A 22,905-nucleotide genomic window follows, 5' to 3' on the forward strand; every position below is an offset into this window, starting at 1 on the left:
TGGCTGAGTGACAGAACCCACAGGGTCAGAGTTGCTGGCGCCATGTCAGACTCAAAGCCTGTCACAAGTGGTGTCCCACAGGGCTCAGTCCTGGGCCCACTCTTGTTTGGCATCTACTTTTCTGAAGTACAAGCAAACACAGGAGGGCTATGGCTGACAAAGTTTGCAGATGACTGCAAACTGGGCGCCGTAGTCGAAAACACATCTGACACAGATATCCTTCAGAAGGGTCTCACAGAAATGGATAACTGGTGCCAGAGTCATGGCCTAAAGTTAAATGCCAAGAAATGCATAGTCATACCCTTCGGGAAAAACAAGGTTACCCCTAGCTACCATATAGGTGGCAATCAACTTCTGTGCTCAGTGATCAGAGACCTGGGGACCCAGGTTGACAGTAGCCTTTCATTCGACACTCATATTGCTAAAGTAGTTAGGAAGACCTTCTACATTGCCCACCTTATCATGAAGGGATTCACATCTAGATCAAGGGAGGTCATAGTCTCCCTATACTCATCACTCATCAGACCAATGATTGAGTACAATGCCCCATTCGGAATGTATCTGACCCGACACTTGCAGCAGCTGGAGAGGCCACAAAAGTTCCTCACCAAAAGGATAAAGGGTCTCAAAAATCTGTCTTATGCTGCCCGACTGAAAGAACTCCAGCTCTATTCAGTTGCCTACCGCTTGCTCAGAGGTGACCTGTGCCTGACATACAAGGCCATGTCAAACCCAGATTTGATGAACATGCTTCACCTCAAAAAATCTAGATCCCTCAGAGCCACAAGGGTGGGAGACTTAAACCTCGACACGGTTATTAATAGGACGTGCTGGAGGGATAGATTCATCACCCAAAGACTCCATATGCTGTGGAACAAAATCCCGGTATATGTGAGGCAGAGCACCTCGCTGGCCTTGTTCAAGAGGAATCTTGACCAATGGATGGGAGATCGCAGATACACCCCAGGGATTACCTCAGTGTCACTGCTCGACAGAGGCACAGCAAAATAATAGGCATAGTTTCTCCAAACTAAAGGGGTGGCGTAAGCCACAAAACTATGGGCTAGGCTTGTAAATGCCCTCGGGCAGATAGCCTAGTATGAACCTATGAACCTATAAAGAAGATTGCCTTCTGTGGAAAACAAGTGAAAATTGTACTTTTGCAATTTCAACATCATACATTGCAATCTCGCAGGAGATGTATGCATTGGCTTTTTCAAAATAGTGACCAAAGGTTGGTGGTCTATCTCGATTTGAATAGGATGGCCATAAATATAATCATGGAACTTAGAGCTCTTGGCAATTGTGTTTGCATGTTCATTCTCTATTTGAGTAGACTGCATCTCAGTTTGGGTCAGAGTTCTAGATGCATAGGCTACTGGTCTGCCCTCTTAAATAATGGCTGCACCAGGACCAAACTTTGAATCATCACAAGAAAGAGTAACAAGTTTGTGAACATCATAATATCTTAAGGTGCGTGGTCTAGCAATTTTCTGTTTCAGGACTTTGAATGCTCTTTAATGTTGTTCCAACCAGGACCAGGTTACATTTTTGCATGTTAGCTCTCAGCATTGCTGAAAGGTCCCTCAAATATGGAAGAAACTTGCCCAAATAATTGACCATGCCAAGAAAACGTTGTAAGGCAGTGACATCGGCTGGAGCTGGCATATCAAGAATACAGTTTGCTTGGAAGGGTCTGGTTGTAAGCTTGAAATGGTAAACTGACCCACATAAGTAGCTTCTTGTAGCCTGAATTTGCATTTCTGAGGATTTAGCTTAAGATTCACTTCACAAGCACATTACAGAACTTTCCTGTGGTTTCTATTATGTTCGGGTTCACCATTGTCTCCTACAAGAATATCATCTACTATAATAGTATATGGATAACCAGAAAAAAATTTGCTCCTTCGCATGCTGAAAGACTTCACTGGTGGAATTTATCCTAAATGGTATTCTCAAAAATCTGTACCTTCCAAATAGTGTACTGAAATTGGTTAGCAATGAAGATTTTCAGTAAGGCAAAATTTGCCAAAATTAACTTTTTGCATCTAAGACAGAAAAAAAATTGGCATAAGAGCAGCAACTTCTTCAACTGTATGCATTGGATGATGAGGTTGTTTTAGTGCTTTGTTCAAATACCTTGGATCAATACATATTTTAATATCATCTGAGTTTTTCTTATGAGCTGCCACCATGGAGGATACCCATTCGGTTGGGTCTCCTACTGGACAAATTACTCCTAGATGCACCATTCTGTCTTGTTCAGCTTTGACTTAGCCTATCATGGCTACTGGAACTTTCTGTGCTGGTCTGATAACTGGGCTTACCTCGTGGTCTAACTTCACGGAATACACAACTGGGAGTTTGCCAAACTTGTCTTCAAAAAGATCAGCATAGTCAGAAAAAAATAGTTTCTGCGAAATTTTCGTTGTTACACGTGCTTACATGATGGACTTCTGCATTAAATTAAAGCAGTCCCATTTTCAAACTCTCTGAGGCTTAAAAATGACTGCACATGCCTCTTGACTATGTAAAAGTGCAAGTCATAGCTGTTCCCAGCAGAGTAACATGAAAGCACTACTGTGGCTTTGGTTTGAATTTCTTCACCACCATAAGCAACAAGCTTTGCACACTTAGCCAGATCAAGCTTCTTATTAGCTCTTACTTTGGCAAACATTTCTGCTGACATAATGTTGCACTTTGAACCAGTATCAACTGTGAGGTTTACAGGATTCTCATTAATCAGAACATTGCAAAATACTTTATTCTTTTCCATCATGTCTACTGCATTGACTGTCACCAATTACTGACACACCATCACCATCAACATAAAAAGTAGGGTCGGAGCTTTCTAGTTAATCAACCTGCCTCTTTGAATGCTCTCCCTTAAAAAAAGGAATGTGTCCCCTTTTGATTTACAGAACCTTTTGAAATGATTCCACTTTTTACATGTGTGGCATTGCTGACCAAAAGCAGTTGAGTATGAGGCTTGCCACAGGTTTTGCTGACTCGCCCCACTGCTTCACTGAGCATACTCTGAATTTTACTGGAGCTGCCCTGGATTTTGCTAGAAAGGCTCGGGGTGGGCCCATGCCCTTAGGCCTTTATCTTTTAACCTTGTGCCGCATACTATCAACATCAACACTGGAAGGCACTGCAAGCTGCTTTTCTCATTTGTAAGCATATTTGTGTGTTTTTCTGTGAGCTCATATATTTGATAAATCTCTATGGCCTTCTTCAAAGTTAAAATCGCTGTCTTGAAGCAAAATCTTTCTTATTGCATCATCTTTAATACCACACACAAGCCTGTCTTTCAACTCATTTCTTAAATCACCAAATTTGCACGTTTTTGTCTTTGCTTCTCAAGTCAGTTATATATGCTGCAAAAGTTTCACCAGGCTTTTGATCTCTTGTGTAAAATATGTGCCTTTCCATTGTCATGTTCATTTGGCAGTTACACATTTCTCTAAATTTATGTTTTAAGCACTCAGGGTCCTCCCAAATTTCAGCCGGTACCACAATGTGGTGGACTTGCCCCTCCCCTGCATACACAGCTGGGGCATACACAAGTGAATGCTCCCTTTCAATGTCTTCTGAACCAGCTAAATTAAGCAGAATAAATGCCTTTGTATGTGTGTCTTTGTCAGAAAATGCAGCCTGTATGAAAATATCATACTCTTGCTCAAACACACTCCAGTTTTCAGCAACATTATTATCAAATACAAGTGGACAGGTCTGCAAAATCCCTCTGCCATGCCAATAAAATGCTTTTGTAATTATGTATAAATGCGCATATGCACATAGTAGGTACTCGAAAAATCTTCAACTGCACAACAATTTCTTCGAACTGACTTTATTTTGCTAAATAACTGTACTGTAATATTGGACATACTTCTAAGCATTTCGAGTATTTTTATCAGTATATCATAGTCTTGAACATTTCATTTAATTAGAAAGTCATTTTGTACAGTTTTCATGCTTTGCTTTATATTCGTTGAGAATAAATCTTCTAAATGAGTTTTAGTTCCTGGATTTCTCTTTCTGACTTGTTTGTGAGTCATTTGAACAGGGATGATTCACTTCTGTATGTTCCTCCCATTGTGGCTGCATGCCTCATTGTTTAAATTGTTTTTTTGATTTACTTTTCTTCACCATGTCATTTTAGACATGCCATTTCTGACACCATGTTGCTAATCTTGTGTATTCAAATAAGACAATGAGGCTGGGTGTTCGTTTAAGTAGTTTATTATAAACAAACTTATCAGGATGGATGACTGGAACATTAAACTTAAACTGACTGACTACTACACACACACACACACACACACACACACACACACACACACACGTTTTCACTCTGGCTGCTCACTCAAAATGGCACTCATGCTTGCACATATTCAGTACTTATATGCACGTACCCATAGACTGGAATGGGTCTTAAAGGTATAACAGACACACTTATCTACAGCACCAGCTACTCTAACCACATGGGTTCTGTCAGACAGCCAGTTAACTATCCGTCACACAATATAAGGATTGATGTTTGGATTTCCAAGTTTGTCAAATAAATGTTTGTTCCTTGTTATTTATGCTTTTATAACAGAGGGAGCTGCCTGTTACTGAGGGGCATGGTGTGAAATGTCATGGTTATACATTGTCACTGTCCATGTATAAATACACTTTACTGAAAGTATTGCTAGTTCTTTACTACTAATTATGAAAATGTGCAGTATTTCCACATGTCCGATCTTTGAGTTGATAGATTAAGGTCTCACTGAGAACACCAATAACTCTACCCAAATCATGTGGTACAAGCCTCTAAAAAAAGGTTGCATCTTTCAATGACACACATTCTGTTTTCCAGTGCATTTTTAATGTTTCACCATTGGTGAAATGGACAAGTGACGTTTTTGTAAGCTTCACTAAGACAGAAGGAGGTAATGAGTGGTACTCCTCAGCCTGCAGCTCTGACCATTCAACCCAAAGACTTTTTAACTCTTGGTGCTCCATGGTCCACCACAAGCCCTGTATTGTTTTGCCCTCCCCCCATGTCACAGCTCTTATGTAACTAGCCACAGCACTTTTCTAGTAGATGTTATAAACTGACTCCAGCAGAACAGAAGCACTGGTATTTAATTTTGTTGCCCTTTTCTGAAATTATTGGTTATAATGTAGATTAGTAGAGCATCTGTGAGACTCTTAGCTAATCTAGAGGCACTGTCCTTAAGATCACAGTACTGTAGTATTTGAAATGACGAGTATTGATAATGATTGTAGTTCTTTAGGGGAAAAAGTCCTACACTATTTTTGTTGTTTTTGATTTTTTTTGTGCTGATTTTGTTTTGTAGGGTCCATAATGGGTCCTGCGCTGAAGCAAGATCGTGAAAATCAGGTATTAATAACTTTTTTAAATTTGCATACAGTACGGAACTTACAAAGTTCTCTGAGGTAGATGATGTTTAAAAAAGAGAAATAAGAGTGGATATTTAATAGTAAGAAATGCTGAAATGTTTCCTTGCAGGTTATGTGGCAAAAGCCATAGTCAGAATATTGAAATATGTGTCCAAAACAGAGTATAGGTCTCTGCATGTAACCTTTCCTTACACAGTTACAGTGATACCACACCACGGCTTAATTGAACTGGCAAAGTAGTTGTGCTCATTTATAACACTTTTCAAAATAGTTTGTACTGTGCAATGTAACAACATGATACACATATTCTTCAATTTACTGTTAGAAATACATGGCTTTAATGTGTTGAGACATATGCCAGAAAGTATTGGAAAACTTGAAAAGTTTAGAAAGTGATATACTGAAGTTTGCTGAAGAAATATTTTCCAAACATTTTTGAGTTTTTCCTGTGTTGTAATTTTGTAAATGCTGAGGTAGAGAAATTTCTATAGGACTGAATTAACACACAAAGATATTTGCTTGCTGCAAGATTTTTACCACTTCATGGGTGTCTTCAGCAATCATTTTCTGGTATACTAGGATGAAAAGAACCTTTTGGGAGAAGTGTGACATTTAGGTTTATTATTTAATTATGTGTTGATATCCAGGTAAGAACCTAAAGTTGTTTCACAGGCATGATCCAGAGATTAAGTTCTGAATTGACTTTGTACAATGTTTTGACACAAACTGTCCATGCTAAGCATGAGGTACGTAGCCCTACAGCTGCACTATGTTAGCAGAAGTGGACCCTCTGTTTGACAGTATTGTATTTATCTGTTAAGAGCTCGGCCTACCCCAGTGCAAGGAGTGAACAAAGCACACCATGGTTCCACTCTGTACATCCATTCTAATGGTGTACTGGTATCTTTTGCATTGGGGCAACACATGTTTGGAGCCATCAGTTATTTTGTTTAGTTTTTGTTTTTCAAAGTTTGTCTAACGGTGGGTTATTGATAATGTTATTAGTAGTCACTGGATGAATGTTCTTTCTGTTTAACGCTTACACTTATTTTTCCATGAAAAAATGTATGCATATTGGATTTTATATATCCACACTTGAGCCAACTGGAAGAGGCCAATGATGCTAAACAGTCTTGAATAACCAAACTGATACTCCAAACAGTTACATTTTGTGATTAGGTGTACTTGTTTCTTTCTTTATTGAGACCTGATGAAGAGTACAGTGAGCCTGAAAGCTTGCCCATTTTGTTTTCAGTAAACTGGAATATTTTATTCCTTTATTTGTTTTGAACATCTCACTGGCAAACCATAAGCTGCAGACCAGGGCAAAACAACAAACATGCAAGTTAAGGGGACACGGTGGGGTGCACAGGGTGGCAGCACTGTGCGGCTTATAAGTTATTGTAACTGTAAGTACAAGAGTATGGGACTGCACATGTGCACAGAACAACACGACTGTGGCCACCGTGATGACATATGCAACCTCACATATGGGTGTATAACCAGAGTACAGGACTGCACATGTGTACAACATGACTGTGAGGGTTGCATCTGCATGGCCACCAGAATTACATATATAGTCTCACATATGGGTGTATAGCCAGAGTGCAGGATAGTATGTGTCCAACACATGAAATATGGAAGGACAGTGGGTCTTAGATCTGCATGGTCACCGTGGTAATCTATATGGCCTTACATATGGGTGTAAAGCTAGATTACAGAATAGCATGTATGTACAACTCATGAAGTACAGTATGGCAGTGAAGCTTAGATCTGCATGGCCAGCATTTATTAATTATTGCTTACATAACCACATATGTGGGTGCATAGTAACACAGAGCAGCATACTGGGAGAGCAGGATGCTGTGTGTACCATTGGGGCTAGGCTAGTCTGCAGGAATCGGAACCCAGTGTATTAGAAGATTACAGAGAAGGCAACAATCTGTGTAACAGTCCCATAACCCATACCTGAAGCTCAGTCTGCCTTTCCACAAGGACTTGTAATTTCCCAGTAGAGATTAGTCTTTGTGATAGCAGAGATTGAAATTAAGAGTCTCCCATTAGACACTGCATCTTCTTGTGCTGATATTTTGAAAACCCCACACTGAACTGTATGAGCTTTGGAAACCTAGGGCTCTGACTGGGTAAGTGCTCTGGAAAGCCTTACAATGACTGGCTGAATCCTGACTCCACATGGTAGATCTCCCATTGTCTCACCCTATTTGAGTATCTCAGGTGTGCAGGGGCTCTCTTCTGTAGTGGATTCATTCCTCGGATCTTCTCCAGGGTCATCCCTTTCTTCTGCCTCCCCTTTTTGCCACAGTGACCATGGACGCCTCCCTGCTAGGGTCGGGGGGGGGCACAGCTTGGGAATGACAGTCCAAGATATGTGGTCCCCCTACGAGACTTAATTGCATATCAATGTCCTGGAGATGAGGGCGGTGTTCCTAGCGTTCTAAGCTCTCCATGCCCATCTTCCTCTAGGGACGATTGCTATCCAGACAGACAATATGCCGGTGGTCTGGTAACATCAACAAGCAGGGGGAAACCAGGTCTTATCCCCTGTGTCGAGAGGCCAAGAGAGTGTGGGAGTGGGCAAACTTCATTGGCCATTTTCTGATGGCAACGCATGTTCTGGGGAGGTCCAGCATTCTAGCCGACAGGCTCAGCAAGTCTATGCAAATGCCTTCCTTATGAGTGGTCTCCAAATACTTCGGTAGCAAAACCAGATCTTTCTCAAGTGGGGCCAGTCTTGCTGCGATCTCTTCATCTCTCTTTCCAATGCAAAGTGCAGCAAGTTTTTCACTCTGAACCCCCCACAGGGGGAAGTCCCCCAGAGACATTCTGGTTCATGCTTGGCCCTCCAGTCTTCTGTATGCATTTCCCCCTCTGCCCCTAATACCAAACTTTCTTCAGAAGGCTTGCAGGCTGGGGAGCTTTGTCATCCTCATTGCCCCATTCTGGCCTTGCCATGTATGGTTCCCCTCTCTGTGGTCTCGTGTTGTGTGTCCACCCTGGATGTCAGATCCAGTTCCGGATCTCATCTCTCATCCCTCAGGGATTCCCCATCAGCTTGAAGTTCACTGCTTGGCTGCTCCAGTTCCCATGATAGTCAGGACTCCCGGGTTATCCTCACTGGTCAAAAGAATTTTGGTGGGGGCTCATAAATCTTCTAGGAAGGTTTATTCCAGTAAGTCGATACATTTTTCTATTTGGACCTCTCAGCGTGACCTAGACCCCTTCAGTGTTCCAGTTCAGGCTGTTTTAGAATTTTTAGCAAGTATTTTTCAGCAAGGTGACAGTTCTTCTGTGGTCAAGGTCCAACTTGGCAGCTATATCTAATGTTCATGTAGGCAACAACATAGCTTCTCTAGCTTCTAAGATTTGTAAAGCCTTTTTGAAAGGCACCTTCTTACTTCGGCCACTGGTTAAGGATTCAATGCCTCCCTGGGATCTCAGGCTAGTTCTGCAAGCTTTGGACTCACCCCCCCCCCTTTGAGCCTGCAGCCTCAGTGGACTTAAGTTTCTGTCCTGGAAGCTGGCTTTCTTGGTTGCTGTTATATCTATCAAAAAGGTATCAGAGCTTCAAGCATTGTTGGTCAGGCCTCCTTGTTTGGTATTTCATAAAAGACAGGGTATCCTTGCGTACTAATCCATCCCTTCTTCCTAAGGTAGCTTCAGATTCCAATATTAATCAAGTGATTAATCTCCCGGTTTTCTTCCCAAATTTTCAAAATCGGGGAGAGTACAAACTCCACTTGTTGGATGTGCACAGACAGCTACACTTTTACCTGCATAGGACTAAGTCTTTTTGTAAGTCTGACTGACTTTTTATTTCCTGTTCGAAGTCCTTTTTAAGGAAACCAGTGTTGAAGGTTACCATTGCCCGTTGGATTTCCCAGTGCATTTCCCTGGTGGATTCAGCTAGAGGTTTAACCCAGCCAGTCCAGATTAAGGATAATTCCGTTAGATCTATGGCTAATTCAGCTGCCTTCTGGTCCAGAGTTTCTCTGGATGATATTTGTTCTATGGCTACTTGGGCTTCTTCACATACCTTCATCTCACATTACAAGTTGGACATTTTTTTCTAGGAACAGGGCATCCTTTGGGTCCGTCATGCTCCAGAATATCCTTCCATGAGGGCCTCCCAGGTGTTTAGTAGCTGGGGACTCTGTCCCATAGGTTGAAGAGCAAATGAAGAAGACAACTTCAGATAAAGAAGTTATGTACTCACCATAATGTTCCATCTGAGTTGTTGCTCTTCATTTGTCCTCAACCATCCCTTCCCCCTGCCTTGTGTAGATTGTGTGGTGGTCTGGCCAGAAGAGGAATGGTCACTGTATGGGTATGACTTTGTTCTCCTCTGTTTGATTAGGGAGATCCATGTCATGGGATAAGATTTTGGATCAGATTGGGATGCTATGGTGGGCAGCAAACTTGATCTGAAGGGAGGAGGGAGACAGGGAAATTATGGGTAGGGGAGGAGCTTGGAACTCAGATCAGCTGCTGCAAAGGCGGCCAAGTCGGATCCGTGATGGATCCGAGTACCCACAGGTTGAAAATAAATGAAGAGCAACAACTCTGATGAACATTATGGTGAGTACACAACTTCTTCTTTTGGTTTATTTTATTTATTTATTTATTGTTTGTTTTGTTAACCAGGGTAGAACACTGATCCACATTTACAATTTTCACGGGCTGAGAAAAGTTATACAAAGAACAAGAATATACAAAAACTAACATGCAGATATGTATTGCATAGTATATGAAATAAGACTGATGTGAATTGCATAATTTAACAGGATAGAGGTTCTACATAGCAAACTTCTCTACAACATAAGTCATAAGTTGAAGACTGACATTGTCACAAGTAGAAGAAGAACCCAACACTTGTGAATTTCATAGTGATTTTCATAGCAGTTTTGTTAGGTGCTTGTTGGGCAAGTGGCTTCATAATGAACTCTGTATGAAATATTTATTATAAATGTAACAGTTTTTCTGTTTTATCAGGTATTTTTAGCACTGTTAATTGTATTGTATGCACACAGTTTTTTTATTGTGGAATATTATTGGCGTCATGCTGAGACACTAGTTCCTTTTTAATGTTTAATAACAGTTAAGTTTTGTTAAAGCTTCTATGAGTTCTACAGTGTTGTTTTAAAGCTATCCATTTATTTATTAGAAACCCTAATAGAAATCAGAAAGTAAGCCTACTTACTAATCCAGAAGCTGGTGAAAGATAAGTAAATTCCTTTTCAGTGGTTTACAATACCCTCCAGATGTGTGTAAGCTGATGGATAATCTTTAACAAAGTCAATCATCATCAGTATCATCCTGGTAACAGTGGGTAACCTACATCTACCACTTGGCAGCCTACCCAGTTCTGGGTTGAAAACTACATTAAAATCCTCTCCAACCAATAAAATATCACCCTGATTGGAGAAAGTACCTAACTTGTTAGAGAGTTCTGATAAATGGGTATATGTTGCCGTCAGCGATACATAAAATACCCCCCTAGCACAAAAGCACCTAGCATAAAAGCCTGCGTTTGCATGGGTTTGCACTTGTTTAAGCTCCGGCTCGGTGCAGCAGCACTGAGCTGAGGTAAACTATACTGGTGCCAGGAGGTCTGCTCTTCAGTTTTTCCCTTATTGCAGTTCAGATAGCCTAATCGCTTTGCACTTCAACAGGTAGCAATTATTGTAGCACACCTAAGTGCAATCAGCATTAGTCGTTCTTCACGTTAATAGCTCCAGTACTTGGTAGTTATGACCACCCCTCCTGGAATGATTAATGGCAGTTCCCTGTACTTTCTGCTATTAACCTGGTGCACTTGGGCATTCTTAGGCAATGTAACCACTGCCTTATGTACACAAACAACTCTCTCCTCTTACCTCCCAACACTCAGACTTGTGAGAGATGCACTTATATCACCAAATTGGAAGCTATGCACTCTCCAGCCAGGACCGGACTAGCTGGTCAAGAGGAGAAGGTCAACACCTGCATCACATCACATGGAACACCTACCACTCCAGAACACCCACTATCACAGCCCTCGCATAAAAACACAAACCACACACCCACCTTCGTGGAGGCTGTCAATAGAAATTTACCCAAGCAGCAGAGAACTTTTAAGACAGAAACACACTCAACCACCACTACACTGCACAAACCACAGGACACATAACTCACCTCTGCAGTGTGCCCCACCTCCACAGTGTGCCCCTCAATCTAAGCCCCTAAGGCTAAACACCTTGCCTAATACACTAATCATAGGTGACTCAATAGTGAGGCACACAGATGTGACACTCACTAGGTTGAATAAGGAGAAGGTAACGGTCAGCTGTCTACCAAGTGCCATGATCCAACATGTAACGCACACACTTGGGTCACTCCACAACAAGTACAAGTATGACTCTGTCATTGTCCATGTGGGTGTGAGTGACCTGAGACTCACCTCCCTGGACTAAATGAAAAGAGACATGGTGGAGCTCTCAGATTATGTGGCCCAGGCAGGTATGACACTAGCCCGGAGCAGTATCCTACCATCACCCAGAATGATATTGCAGTACCAACAAAAAATGATTGAGTTCACCAATTGGCTACGTTTCTGGTATCATTCTAAGGGAATCCAGTATCTGTCTGCTTGGGATGACATGATTGACAGACCTCGATGCTTTGCCAGAGATGGCCTGCATCTGTCACCCCTGGGTTTCTGGGTACTAGCTAAGGCTCTTGCCACCCCTATAGTGCCTTTTTAAGCAGTGTTCCAAAGTCTAAATTACCACCGTAACAGCTATAAATATATGAAATCTGAGGGTCATGCTGCTCAATGTTAGAAGTCTAAATCTCAAGATGCACTCACTAGAAACACTCCTCAAAATGGAGAACATCGACATTTGTGCAGTAACGGAGACCTGGTTTAAAGTGGCAGAAAGTACCCCTGCACTATTATAGCAATAACCCATGCCTGGGTGTGGGTAATGCTGGATTTACCCACGGTTGGTGTGGTTTGGTCATGAGGGCGAAGCCCGAGTGGCCAAACAAAGCATTACCCACACCCAGGCGTGGGTTATTGCTATTATACAATGACATTATTTAAGAAAAAATATAATTACTTTTCTTAAATAATGGCATTGTATAATGCCTCCTTGCTGCCCTTCTGCAGCTGTCTGGTATTCTGCGGCAGTTCTGATGTACTGCGCATGTGTATGCCTACGCAGTACATCAGAGCTGTGGGCAAAAGCAAGGGAGAAAGCAAGATCTCGGTTGCTTTTTACAAACTGTTTCACTGTGTTAAATGGGTTTAACATAGCGAGACAACTTTAAAAAAAGCAACAGAGAATCTCCGTTGCTTATTTTAAAGCTGTCTCGCTATGTTAAACTCGTTTAACATAGCGAGACAGTGTTGCTGTAAGAGTTATAGGTTCATAGGTTCATACTAGGCTATCTGCCCTGGGGCAATTATAAGCCTAGCCTGATTCTGTATGGCTTACGCCACCCCTTGATTTGAGTATACTGTGCCCTTTTTAAGGTTTAGTTTACTGTGCCTCTGTCTAATAGTGACACGGGAGTAATCCCTGGGACAAACCTACGATCCCCCATCCACCTATCGAGATTCTTCTTCAAGAGATTCAGTGAGGTGCTCTGCCTCACATGAACTGGAATTCTATTCCAGAGCGAAGGGAGCCTCTGGGTTATGAACCTGTCCCTCCAGCAAGTTCTATTTATTTCTGTGCTGAGGTTCAAGTCCCTCGAGCGTGTGGCTCTAAGGGATTTAGATTTACTCAGGTGGAGCATGTCCCATTAATTCTGGATTTGACATAAATTTGTATGTCAGGCATAGATCACCTCGAAGTAGGCGGTATGCAACTGAGTAGAGCTGGAGTTTTTTTAACCGATTAGCATATGGCATCTGTTTGAGACCCTTGATCCTCTTGGTGAGATACTTTTGGGGTCTTTCTAATTGCTGCAGGTGTCGGGTAAGGTACATCCCAAAAGGGGCATTGTATTCTATGATGGGCCTGATGAGGGATGAATAAAGGGGCACTATTACCTCTCTTGATCTAGATGTGAAACCCTTTGTGATGAGGTGGGCTATGTAGAAGGTCTTTCTAACCACTTTGGCAATGTGGTTTTCAAAGGAGAGATTGCTATCAACTTGGGTCCCCAGGTCCCCAATAACTTTCTCTGTACTTAATGGGTTTCCGCCTATGTGGTAATTTGTGGGCACATTGTTTTTGCCAAAGGGTATGACTATACATTTTTTGGCATTTAGTATTAAACCATGGCACTGGCACCAGTTATCTATCTCTGTGAGACCTTTTTGAAGGATGTTTGTGTCAGCTGGAGAGTTGATTATGGCGCCCAGTTTGCAGTCGTCTGCCAACTTGGTGAGCCATAGTCCTCCCACGTTTGCCTGTACCTTGGAAAAGTATATACCGAACAAGAGTGGTCCCAGGACAGAACCCTGTGGGACGCCACTTGTGACCAGTTTTGAGTCTGACATGGCTCCAGCAACTCTCACTCTGTGGGTTCTGTCTTTGAGCCAGTTTGCGACCCATCTTGTGACATAGGGGTTTATATTTAAGCTGGATAGCTTATCTATGGTGCCCGAGTGGGGTATTGTGTCAAATGCCTGTGCAAGGTCCAGATAGGCTGTGTGGACTACCTTCCCTTCATCTATGGCTTTGGTGACTGTTGCGAAGAAGTCAATCAGGTTCAAAAGGCAGGATCTGCCCTTGACAAAGCCGAACTGGGTAGGATCTAGTGTCTGTAGGTCCCCAATGTCTTTGTTTATGAGCTCCATGATGATCCTCTCCATAGCCTTGCAGACTAAGCTAGTCAGGCTTATGGGGCGATAAGTTTCCAGGGTCCGTAGAGGCTCCACCTTTGTGGAGTGGGACCACTGTTGCTGTACTCCATTCTGTGGGCACATATCCTGTAGTGAGGCTGAGATTGTATAGCTGTTTTATTTGAGGGATTAGTTCCTCTTGGAGTTCATGTAGGACGCAACCTGGGACGCCATCTGGTCCCATGGAAGCAGTGTTTTTTGCTTTGGAGTGGGCAGCCTTCACCTGAGCATCAGAGATGTTTGGGAGTCAGCCCACTGCCGGGATAGATACTTGCTCAAATGGGGGGGAGGGGGTGGAGAAGTTTGCACTGAACCTGTCTGCCAGGATATTGGCGATGTCTGTGGGTTCAGTGTATTTTTTGTCGTTTAGAATCAACTCAGAACAAGTCTAGGAGTTGCATCCCAGTTTCCTAACATAACTGAAAAAAGCCTTATGATTGTCTTTGGTGTCCTGTGCAATTTTTCTCTCGAAGCTGGCCTTGGAGGATTTTATGAGGGATCATAATTTTTTGCTAGTACTGATCAGAGATGCCTTCCCTATTAGGGATTTTGCTCTATCATGTAGTAGCTTCCTCTTTCTGTTGTACAGTTTATTTATAGCAGGGGTCCACCAGACTGGACGCCTGCCTTTGGATGATTGGGTCTTGGTTTTGTTTGGGATAGCATGATCCATGCATTCCTGGAGATGTCCGTAGAATGTGTTTATATAGGATTCTGCAGTTTGGGCCGTAGTTTCCACTGGCCCTGGGGCCTTGAAGGATTCCACTTCGGTTTTGAGAAGTGAGAAGTTTGCTTTTGAGAAGTTTTTCAGTGTGGTTTTCTGGGCTGGGGGAGGGGTCGGGATGTGGACATCCAGTGAAATTAATTTATGGTCTGATCTTACCAATGAGGGATATACTTCTGGTGTGGAGCATAGAGTCCCCATGTTGGTAATGATCAGGTCTAGTATGTTGTCCCCTCTTGTGGGAGTGGTGACTAGTTGTTCCATAGCATTTGAGTTTATAATTTCCAGGAACCTTTGGGCTAAGGTGCTGGGGCTTGAGTAGTGCTCCCAGTCAATGTCTGGGTAGTTGAAGTCGCCCAATATAACGGTGTTTGGAGAGATCTTCATGTTCTCCAATGTTTTCAGGAAAGCCGAGTGGGATTCCTGACTTTGAGAGGGTGGTCTGTAGGATGTTATAAACTGAAAAGCAGTCTTGCCCACTGTTAGTTGCACATGGATGGTCTCCGATACTTCATGCAATGCCACTAACCCACTAACCTGGAGGTGTGGATATCCTTGATAAATATGGAAACTCCCCCTCCTTTTGTGGTTCGGTCTAGGTTTTGGGGCCGAAAAGCATGATATGAGGTATAGCCTGGTAGTGCTGGGGTGCTCTCTGGAGCCTTGAACCAGGTTTCTGTCACTGCACAGATATCGATGTTCTCCATACTGAGGAGAGCTTCGAGTGTGTGCATCTTTAGGTTAAGACTTCTGGCATTTAGCAGCATTGCCCTTAGTTTCTTGTTCCTTGTGCTGTCTATGGGGGTGGGTTTGACTTTTGAGCCTTGCCTAAAAAAGGCACTATGGGAGTGGCAAGAGCCTTTGCCAATATCCGAAAACCCAGTGGTGACAGGTGCAAGCCGTCCCTAGCGAAGCAACGTGGCTTGTCGAGCAAGTCATCCCAGGCTGACAGACACTGGATCCCCTTTGAATGGACACTACAATTTTAGCCAGTTGTTAAAATCGATCATTTTGTCTTTGTACTGTGGCATCATTCTAGGTGAGGGTAAGATGCTGCTCAAGGTCAGGGTCATACTAGCCTGGGTTACATGATCAGAGAGCTACTCTATGTCTCTTTTCATGTAGTCCAGGGAGGTACATCTCAGGTCATTCACACCAGTATGTACAATGACTGAGTCATATTTGTATTTGCTTTAGAGTGACCTGAGTGCTTGCGTTATGTGGTGGATCCTAGCACCTGACAGGCAGCTCACCGTGACCTTCTCTTTATTCAGCCTGGTGAGCGGGACGTCAGTGTGTCTGACAATAGAGTCACCTATTACAAGAGTATCAGGTGTGTTATTCAGCCTTAAGGACTGTGGCTGCTTGGCACACTGACTTTGTGGGCTACGTGTTGTGTGTGTTTTGTTTTGAGGTAGCGTTTGCTTGGATGTCTGCTTTGGAGGTCTCTGTTGCTTAGGTAGATTTTTATTTAGAGCCTCCGAGTATGTTTTTGTGTATTTATGTGTTTGGTTCGCTGATGTGGTGGGACTATGTGATACTGGAATTGTGTTGTGTGAGGTTACCTTCTCCTCCTGACTGGTTGCACCAGTTTTGAGATGAGAGAGCTCAGCCACCAGTTTGGCTAAATAGTTGCATCTCTCACATATATTTGAACCTGTTTGGAGGAGGAGAGGGTTGTCCGTGTACATGAGACAGTTGTAACATTGCCTCAAAATTCTCAGATTCACCAGCTGGACTGGAGAGGAAACCATTGACTGACCTTTGGACATGCTAGAGTAATATAGGGAAACTGAATTTAAGATGAACCAATAGAGGATGGGGTAATCATAGAGAGTATAAGAGTAAGTAGTGCTTATGGTTTAATAGTGCTAACTTGTAGGATTACTTAATTGGACCAGTGAAGGGCCTTAGAATGAGAATATGGTGTTTAAATTGAGAGATAGAGCAGTTCTAAGGAAAAAAGTGAAGAGCAGACTTTGTGGAGCCAGGAATAGTTTAAACCCAATTAGGTGGCGCTGCCCGCTGTTGCTGTATGCACAAAAACGCGCAAAACCGTGCAAAAGAGGGTTTTAAGAGAGGAAGATGAAGGAATAATGGAAAAAGTCTGGGCGAGCGGACTTTTTTCCATTACTATAACTCGGATTTACAACATGCACGCTGACCAATCAGCGTGCACGTTTTTGAATATTAATGGGGGGGGGGTCGATGTATAATAGGCTATAACTCATTTCACACCTTTCAGCCCCAAAACATGGACTGAAGCTCCAAAGGTGGTGGTGTCTCCATATTCATAAAGGATATGCACACCTCCAGACTAGTACCCCAGCATAACTCACCTGAGATGCTTCAGGTACAACTAACATTGGGTAAGATGGTCATCCAGGTCATAGCCTGCTATAGGTCCCCAACCATATCCCTAGACTCGCACTCCATGTTCCTAAGCACCCTGGAATCTATCAAGGTCCAACCCAATGCTCTCTTACTAGGAGACTTCAACTACTCTTCCATCAAGTAGGAAAACTGTTCAAACACCAATACACTAGCCCAACGCTTCCTGGAATTCATCAGTTCCAATGCCCTGGACCAGCTCATTCTGACCCACACTAGAGGAAACAACATCCTTGACCTGGTTATTACTAACATGGGCGACCATTGCTCTACACCAATAGACAATCCCTCCCTGGTCAGATCCAACTATAAACTAATCACCATGGAAATCCACATCTCACCCACACCCCCAGCAAAGGTAACCAACTTGAAAAACTTCTCCAAAGCTGACTTTACCCAGATTTGCTCTGAGTTATTGCACAATGGTACCTCCTATACTGAGCCAACAGATATTGCCAACATACTAGCCGACAGATTCACTGCCACCTTTACCCTTCTCTCCCCCCAAAGGACCAATCACAATACCGGAAGAATGCCAGGCACACAGCATTACTGCAGCACAGGATAAAGCTGCATTGTCTAAGGCCAAGAGTACAGTTTCCATGAAACCCAGTAATATCCCTGGCTGTGTTTTACATGAACTACAAAGTGAACTGGCACCACATCTGTGTGCCCTGTTCAGTCACAGCCTCACCTCAGGCTTTGTCCCTACCGAATGGCGCACTGCTACAGTCATCTCTCTCCATAAAGGGGGAGCGACTACAGACCCTGGGAATTATTGCCCCATTAGCCTGATGAGTCTGATATGTAAAGTTATGGAGCACATCATCATGGACCTGATTAACAAAGATATTGGAAATTTCCAAACTGTAGACCCCACGTAATTTGGCTTGTGAAAGGGAGATCATGCCTGCTTAATCTGGTTGACTTCTTTGAGTCAGTCACCAGGGTTGTGGATGAAGATAAGGCAGTGCATACAGCCTACCTCAATCTGGCCAAGGCTTTTGATACCATTCCTCACTCAGGAATTATTGATGAACTCCCCAAACTAGGCATCAACCCCTATATCACTAGGTGGGTTGCAAATTTGTTCACAGATAGAACACACAGTGTAAATGTAGCAGACTCCAAGTCAGACTGCTGACCAGTCATGAGTGGAGTCGCACAGGGATCGGTCCTGAGTCCTCTCCTGTTCGGCTTCTACTTCTCAGAAGTCTAGGCCAATACAAAGGGCCTCTGGCTGACCAGGTTTGCAGATGACTGCAAGCTGGAAGCCATTATTAACTCCCCAAGTGATCCAGACATCCTACAGAAAGGCCTCATTGAGACCAATGACTGGTGTCAAAACCATGACCTTAAGCTTAATGCCAAAAAAATACGTCGTCATCCCCTTTGGTAAAAACTCAGCTCCCACTAATTACCACACCGATGGGAGCCCACTAAACACCGAAGGTGTTGTAAGAGATCTTGGGACACAGGTTAACAGCAACTTTTCCTTCGACCACCACATTGCCACTGTGGTCAGAAAGTCCTTCTGTGTAGAACATCTCATTACCAAAGAGTTTTGCATCCAGGAAGAAAGAGGTCATTGTCTGTCTCCACTCTTCCCTCATTAGACCAATCATAGATTATAATGCGTTATTTGGCATGTACCTCACTAAACACCTGCAACAGCTGGAGATGCCACAGATGTGCCTCACAAAGAGGATCATAGGCATTAGATACATGTCTTACACAGACAGACTCAAAAGACTCCAGCTATTCTCTGTCTCATATTGTCTACTTAGAGGAGATCTCTGCTTTGACTTACAAAGCCACGTCTGACCCAGCTTTGTTAGAAATGCCACATCTAAAGAAATCCCAATCCCTCTGCACAACACACTCCAGAAACCTCAACCTCATTATCACAATCAACAGAACATGCTGGAGGGACATGTTCCTCACCCAGAGGCTGCCCATGCTCTGGAATAGACTTCCCATACATGTCAAGCAGAACACTATCGCTATCCCTCTTCAAGAGAAATCTTGATGAGTGGACGGGTAATAGAAAGATCACTCCAGTGGCTGTACTTGATAGCGGCACTGGGAACTAAGGTCAGGTGGCATGATGCCAGGGCACTTCTATGGGCTAGGCTTGTAAAGGCTCCAGGGCCATTAGCCTAGCACACACCTATGAACCTATGATAATTAAGCTATTACTGTTATCCACCTGCCTTAAGTTTCTGTACATTTTTGGTACATATCCAATTTAAATTGTTGTATACAAGAATACAAAATCCTTTCCCGGCCAGTCTAGTACTGCTTGAAATACCATGCCATCTTTTCTGAAGATGGTGAACATACTTTGATTTCAGTTTTGTTACTTGTGAAAAGACACTGTGTTCATAGGTGTTTACTTCACTAACAACCACATGGGCCTTTTTAAGCCTAGCCATGCTATCTATGTGTGTCCCTAACTTCCTGGCCACTGGGTCAACTCTAAGGAGTGTGCTGTCATTATGATAGTTACTGGAGTGGATGACTTCCCGAAGGATAATATTATGCATTTCTTGGCATTTAGTTTTAGTCCATGGCTCTGACACCAGTTGTTTGTCTGTGTCAGCTCCTCCTGGAGAACATTTGTAATCATCTGCTAATGTAGTCAGCCAGAGACCACTGACATTCACCTTGACTTTGAAGAAGTAAATCCCAAAAAGGAGCTCTCCAAGAACTGATCCCTGATGGACTCCACTTGTGACTGGTCTCTATGTAGAGGTGGACTCCCCAATTCTAACTTCCTGGAGCCTGTCTGGTTAAACTCTACTCTAACAACAGAGAACCAAGTTTTAAGTATTGCAGACCTAGAAGCCTGCCTAACATTCTATGATGGAATAGTAATACTGTTTGCTTAGCTGTTTTTAGCTCCCTCACAGCTGACCGTCAGTTACTTCCGGTGCCTCTTCACAATTGTACACTCTATTCATCACTCCCACTTCCTCAGGACTTGCTTCAACTATGGATTGAAGCCAGTGAGGAGATTGTGTCATACAGCTGCAGAGGGAGTATTTTTAACCTGTGTTTCTTCCAACCACTGTACACATGCAGTAAAACCCCAAAGTTGGAGCAGTCAGTGGGATCAGTTCTGTAAGGAGCTGACATCTAAAGACCTTAACCTTGTCTCCCAGAGGTTACCACACCTTTGGAACAGACTCACACTTGATGTCAAACAGAGCACCTCATTGGCCCTCTTCAAATGCCGGGTAGAACTTGGTTAGGCTTGTAAGTGCTTGGGGCCATTAGCCTAGTAACTTCCTGTGATGCTATAATTAGCAGGATGCCACAGTCACCTTTAGCCTGCACCACACAATTGTTTCATTCATATCTACCAGGGAAATGAAATCAGAAGAGTGTGCACACCTATCTTCTTCTCCCAGTCTATGATGTGAAGTGTCTGAGGAGTTATTTGAACTCTGGTTATATTGATCATAGTCAGGGTTGTATACCTGTACGTTAACAGTACATGCTAAATAATACCAATATTGGTGTTTACTGTTGCTTTCATATTTGAAGACAGATCCTGAGTTAAATTTAAATTGAATTGGTAATATGGATATTGTTTAGGGTTTTCATATTTGAAGATCAGTCCTTATTTAAGCTGAATCCAAGTTTGTGATAGAATGACATCAAGTAAATTGCAGCAACATAATGTCTAGTAACCTTATTTCTACAAAACAAACTAAAAGCTCATTTTTGTGCTTCTTTGCTCAGGTACTTACAATATATATATACAGGGCTGTAACCAAGAAGAGCATTGTCTGTTCTTCCAAAGACCACTGGAGAATACATGTCATCCTAAAGGAGTTTTAGAATGTAAAATTACATTATCCAATTGAATCTGAGCATTAGAATGTAATTTACCTTCTGGGTCATAACAACACAGGATTCATTTCATCAGACTTTGTAGAATACCAGACAAATGACTCGTACATAATAAAAGTGTTAAACCAGTTATGTTAGCTGTCAAGGTATAAAAACAAATATGTGGCACAATTTTAAGACAGCATAACAAAGTTAAGCAGCATTCAAGTTCCAGCTAGTAACAAGGATGGTGCAGTGGTGCAGTGGTAGTGTTGTTGCCTCATAACAAGAGGTTCTCTGGTTTGATTCTCTGCTGGAGTGCCTTCTGTGTGGAGTCTGCATGTCCTTGCTGCATTTATGTGTGTTTCCTCCAGGTGCACCGTTTATTTCCTACATTAAAAAGACATGCGTCTGGAGCATTTCTCCCCAGGCCTCCGCTGAAAAGTGGCATCGTTCCAAGTCGGACTTTCCCAGTAAACATATTTTAAATAAATAAAAAAAATAAATAATACCAAACAGAATTATATTATATAAAAATGCTGAAAATTCCTCAAGACATTAAATATGAACATACAAGAGTAAGAAGCATGTGCCAAATGACACTTTTATAGATTGCATATTATGCTCTTAAGTAAGTTTACTTTGCATTATCAATAAGCGTTTGTTTATATACAATCTAACCAGCTGTCACTCTCTAACACATTGACGGCGTTTTGTTACAGTGATTGATTCAGAATAAGTCTGAAGAAGTCATTGTTAACCACTGACGAAAACACTCAGTCATAATAAAACAAGGGCTACAGTGTGAACAGGTCCTTCCGTTTTTCTTTTTTCCTTTTCCAATTTTATTTTTTGTGACATTGACAATATTTAGTGGCAGACTAAATGTACACTGAACAGCAAAATTCATGTTAGATTAGTAGACATAGGCATTGTATCAAAAGGATGAAATTCACTATTCCTGCTGCATAGTGTTCATTGGAAAACTGCATAATTGAGAAGATATCTAATGATTGCGTAATGTATCATAACTGTTAATACATTGAGTGGTATAAGAGCCAATGAAGAAAAATATTCCAAGTTGCATTAATGGGACTGTTAGATTGAAGTTTAAAGGTAAAGAAACATGCACTACTCATCAGAGAAATGAACCATTCATTTCGTAGCTGAGGTTCTCCATGGTGAATATAAAACACAAAAATGTAACTGTCTTGTGTAAAGTGTAGAATTTGCAGTTTGACACAAGACCACTAGATGGCGGCAAAACATCACAAACAGTATAGATCACATTCCTGCTTGTAGTAATAAGAAATGAAAAAAAAAAAGATATACATGAATAAGTTGAGTTAATGTTAATCTAAAAACAATATACATCTCATTTTAACAGGTAATTCTTTTTTATTTATTTATTTTGGTAATGTCCAAAGGCTGTTGGCCCAGATGACATACCTGTGGAAGCATGGATGTGTTTAGGTGAAATGGCATTGGAGTTTTTAACCAGATTGTTTAATGAAATCTTGGAAAGTGAGAGGATGCCTGAGGAATGGAGAAAAAAAGTGTTTTGGTACCGATTTTTAAGAATAAGGGTGATGTGCAGGCTGTAGTAACTACAGAGGGATTAAATTGATCAGTCACAGCATGAAGTTATGGGTAAGAGAAGTGGAAGCAAGGTTAAGAAGGGACGTGA

At 42.3% G+C, this 22,905-nt stretch overlaps 1 protein-coding gene across 1 annotated transcript in view; it reads left to right on the forward strand.

Moving 5' to 3' along the window:
- Positions 1-22,905, forward strand: part of LOC122791459 (cytosolic carboxypeptidase 2-like) — a 783,816-nt gene that overhangs the window by 98,002 nt on the left and 662,909 nt on the right. Inside the window, exon 2 of the mRNA XM_044059204.1 lies at positions 5,349-5,392. Coding sequence (XP_043915139.1) covers positions 5,357-5,392 — 36 coding nt within the window. The 5' untranslated portion in view covers positions 5,349-5,356. The remainder of the gene's footprint in view (positions 1-5,348; positions 5,393-22,905) is intronic.

The sequence above is a fragment of the Protopterus annectens genome, chromosome 17.part0 (assembly GCF_019279795.1).
Source record: "Protopterus annectens isolate FY-2018-M chromosome 17.part0, PAN1.0, whole genome shotgun sequence".
NCBI lineage: Eukaryota > Metazoa > Chordata > Ceratodontiformes > Protopteridae > Protopterus > Protopterus annectens.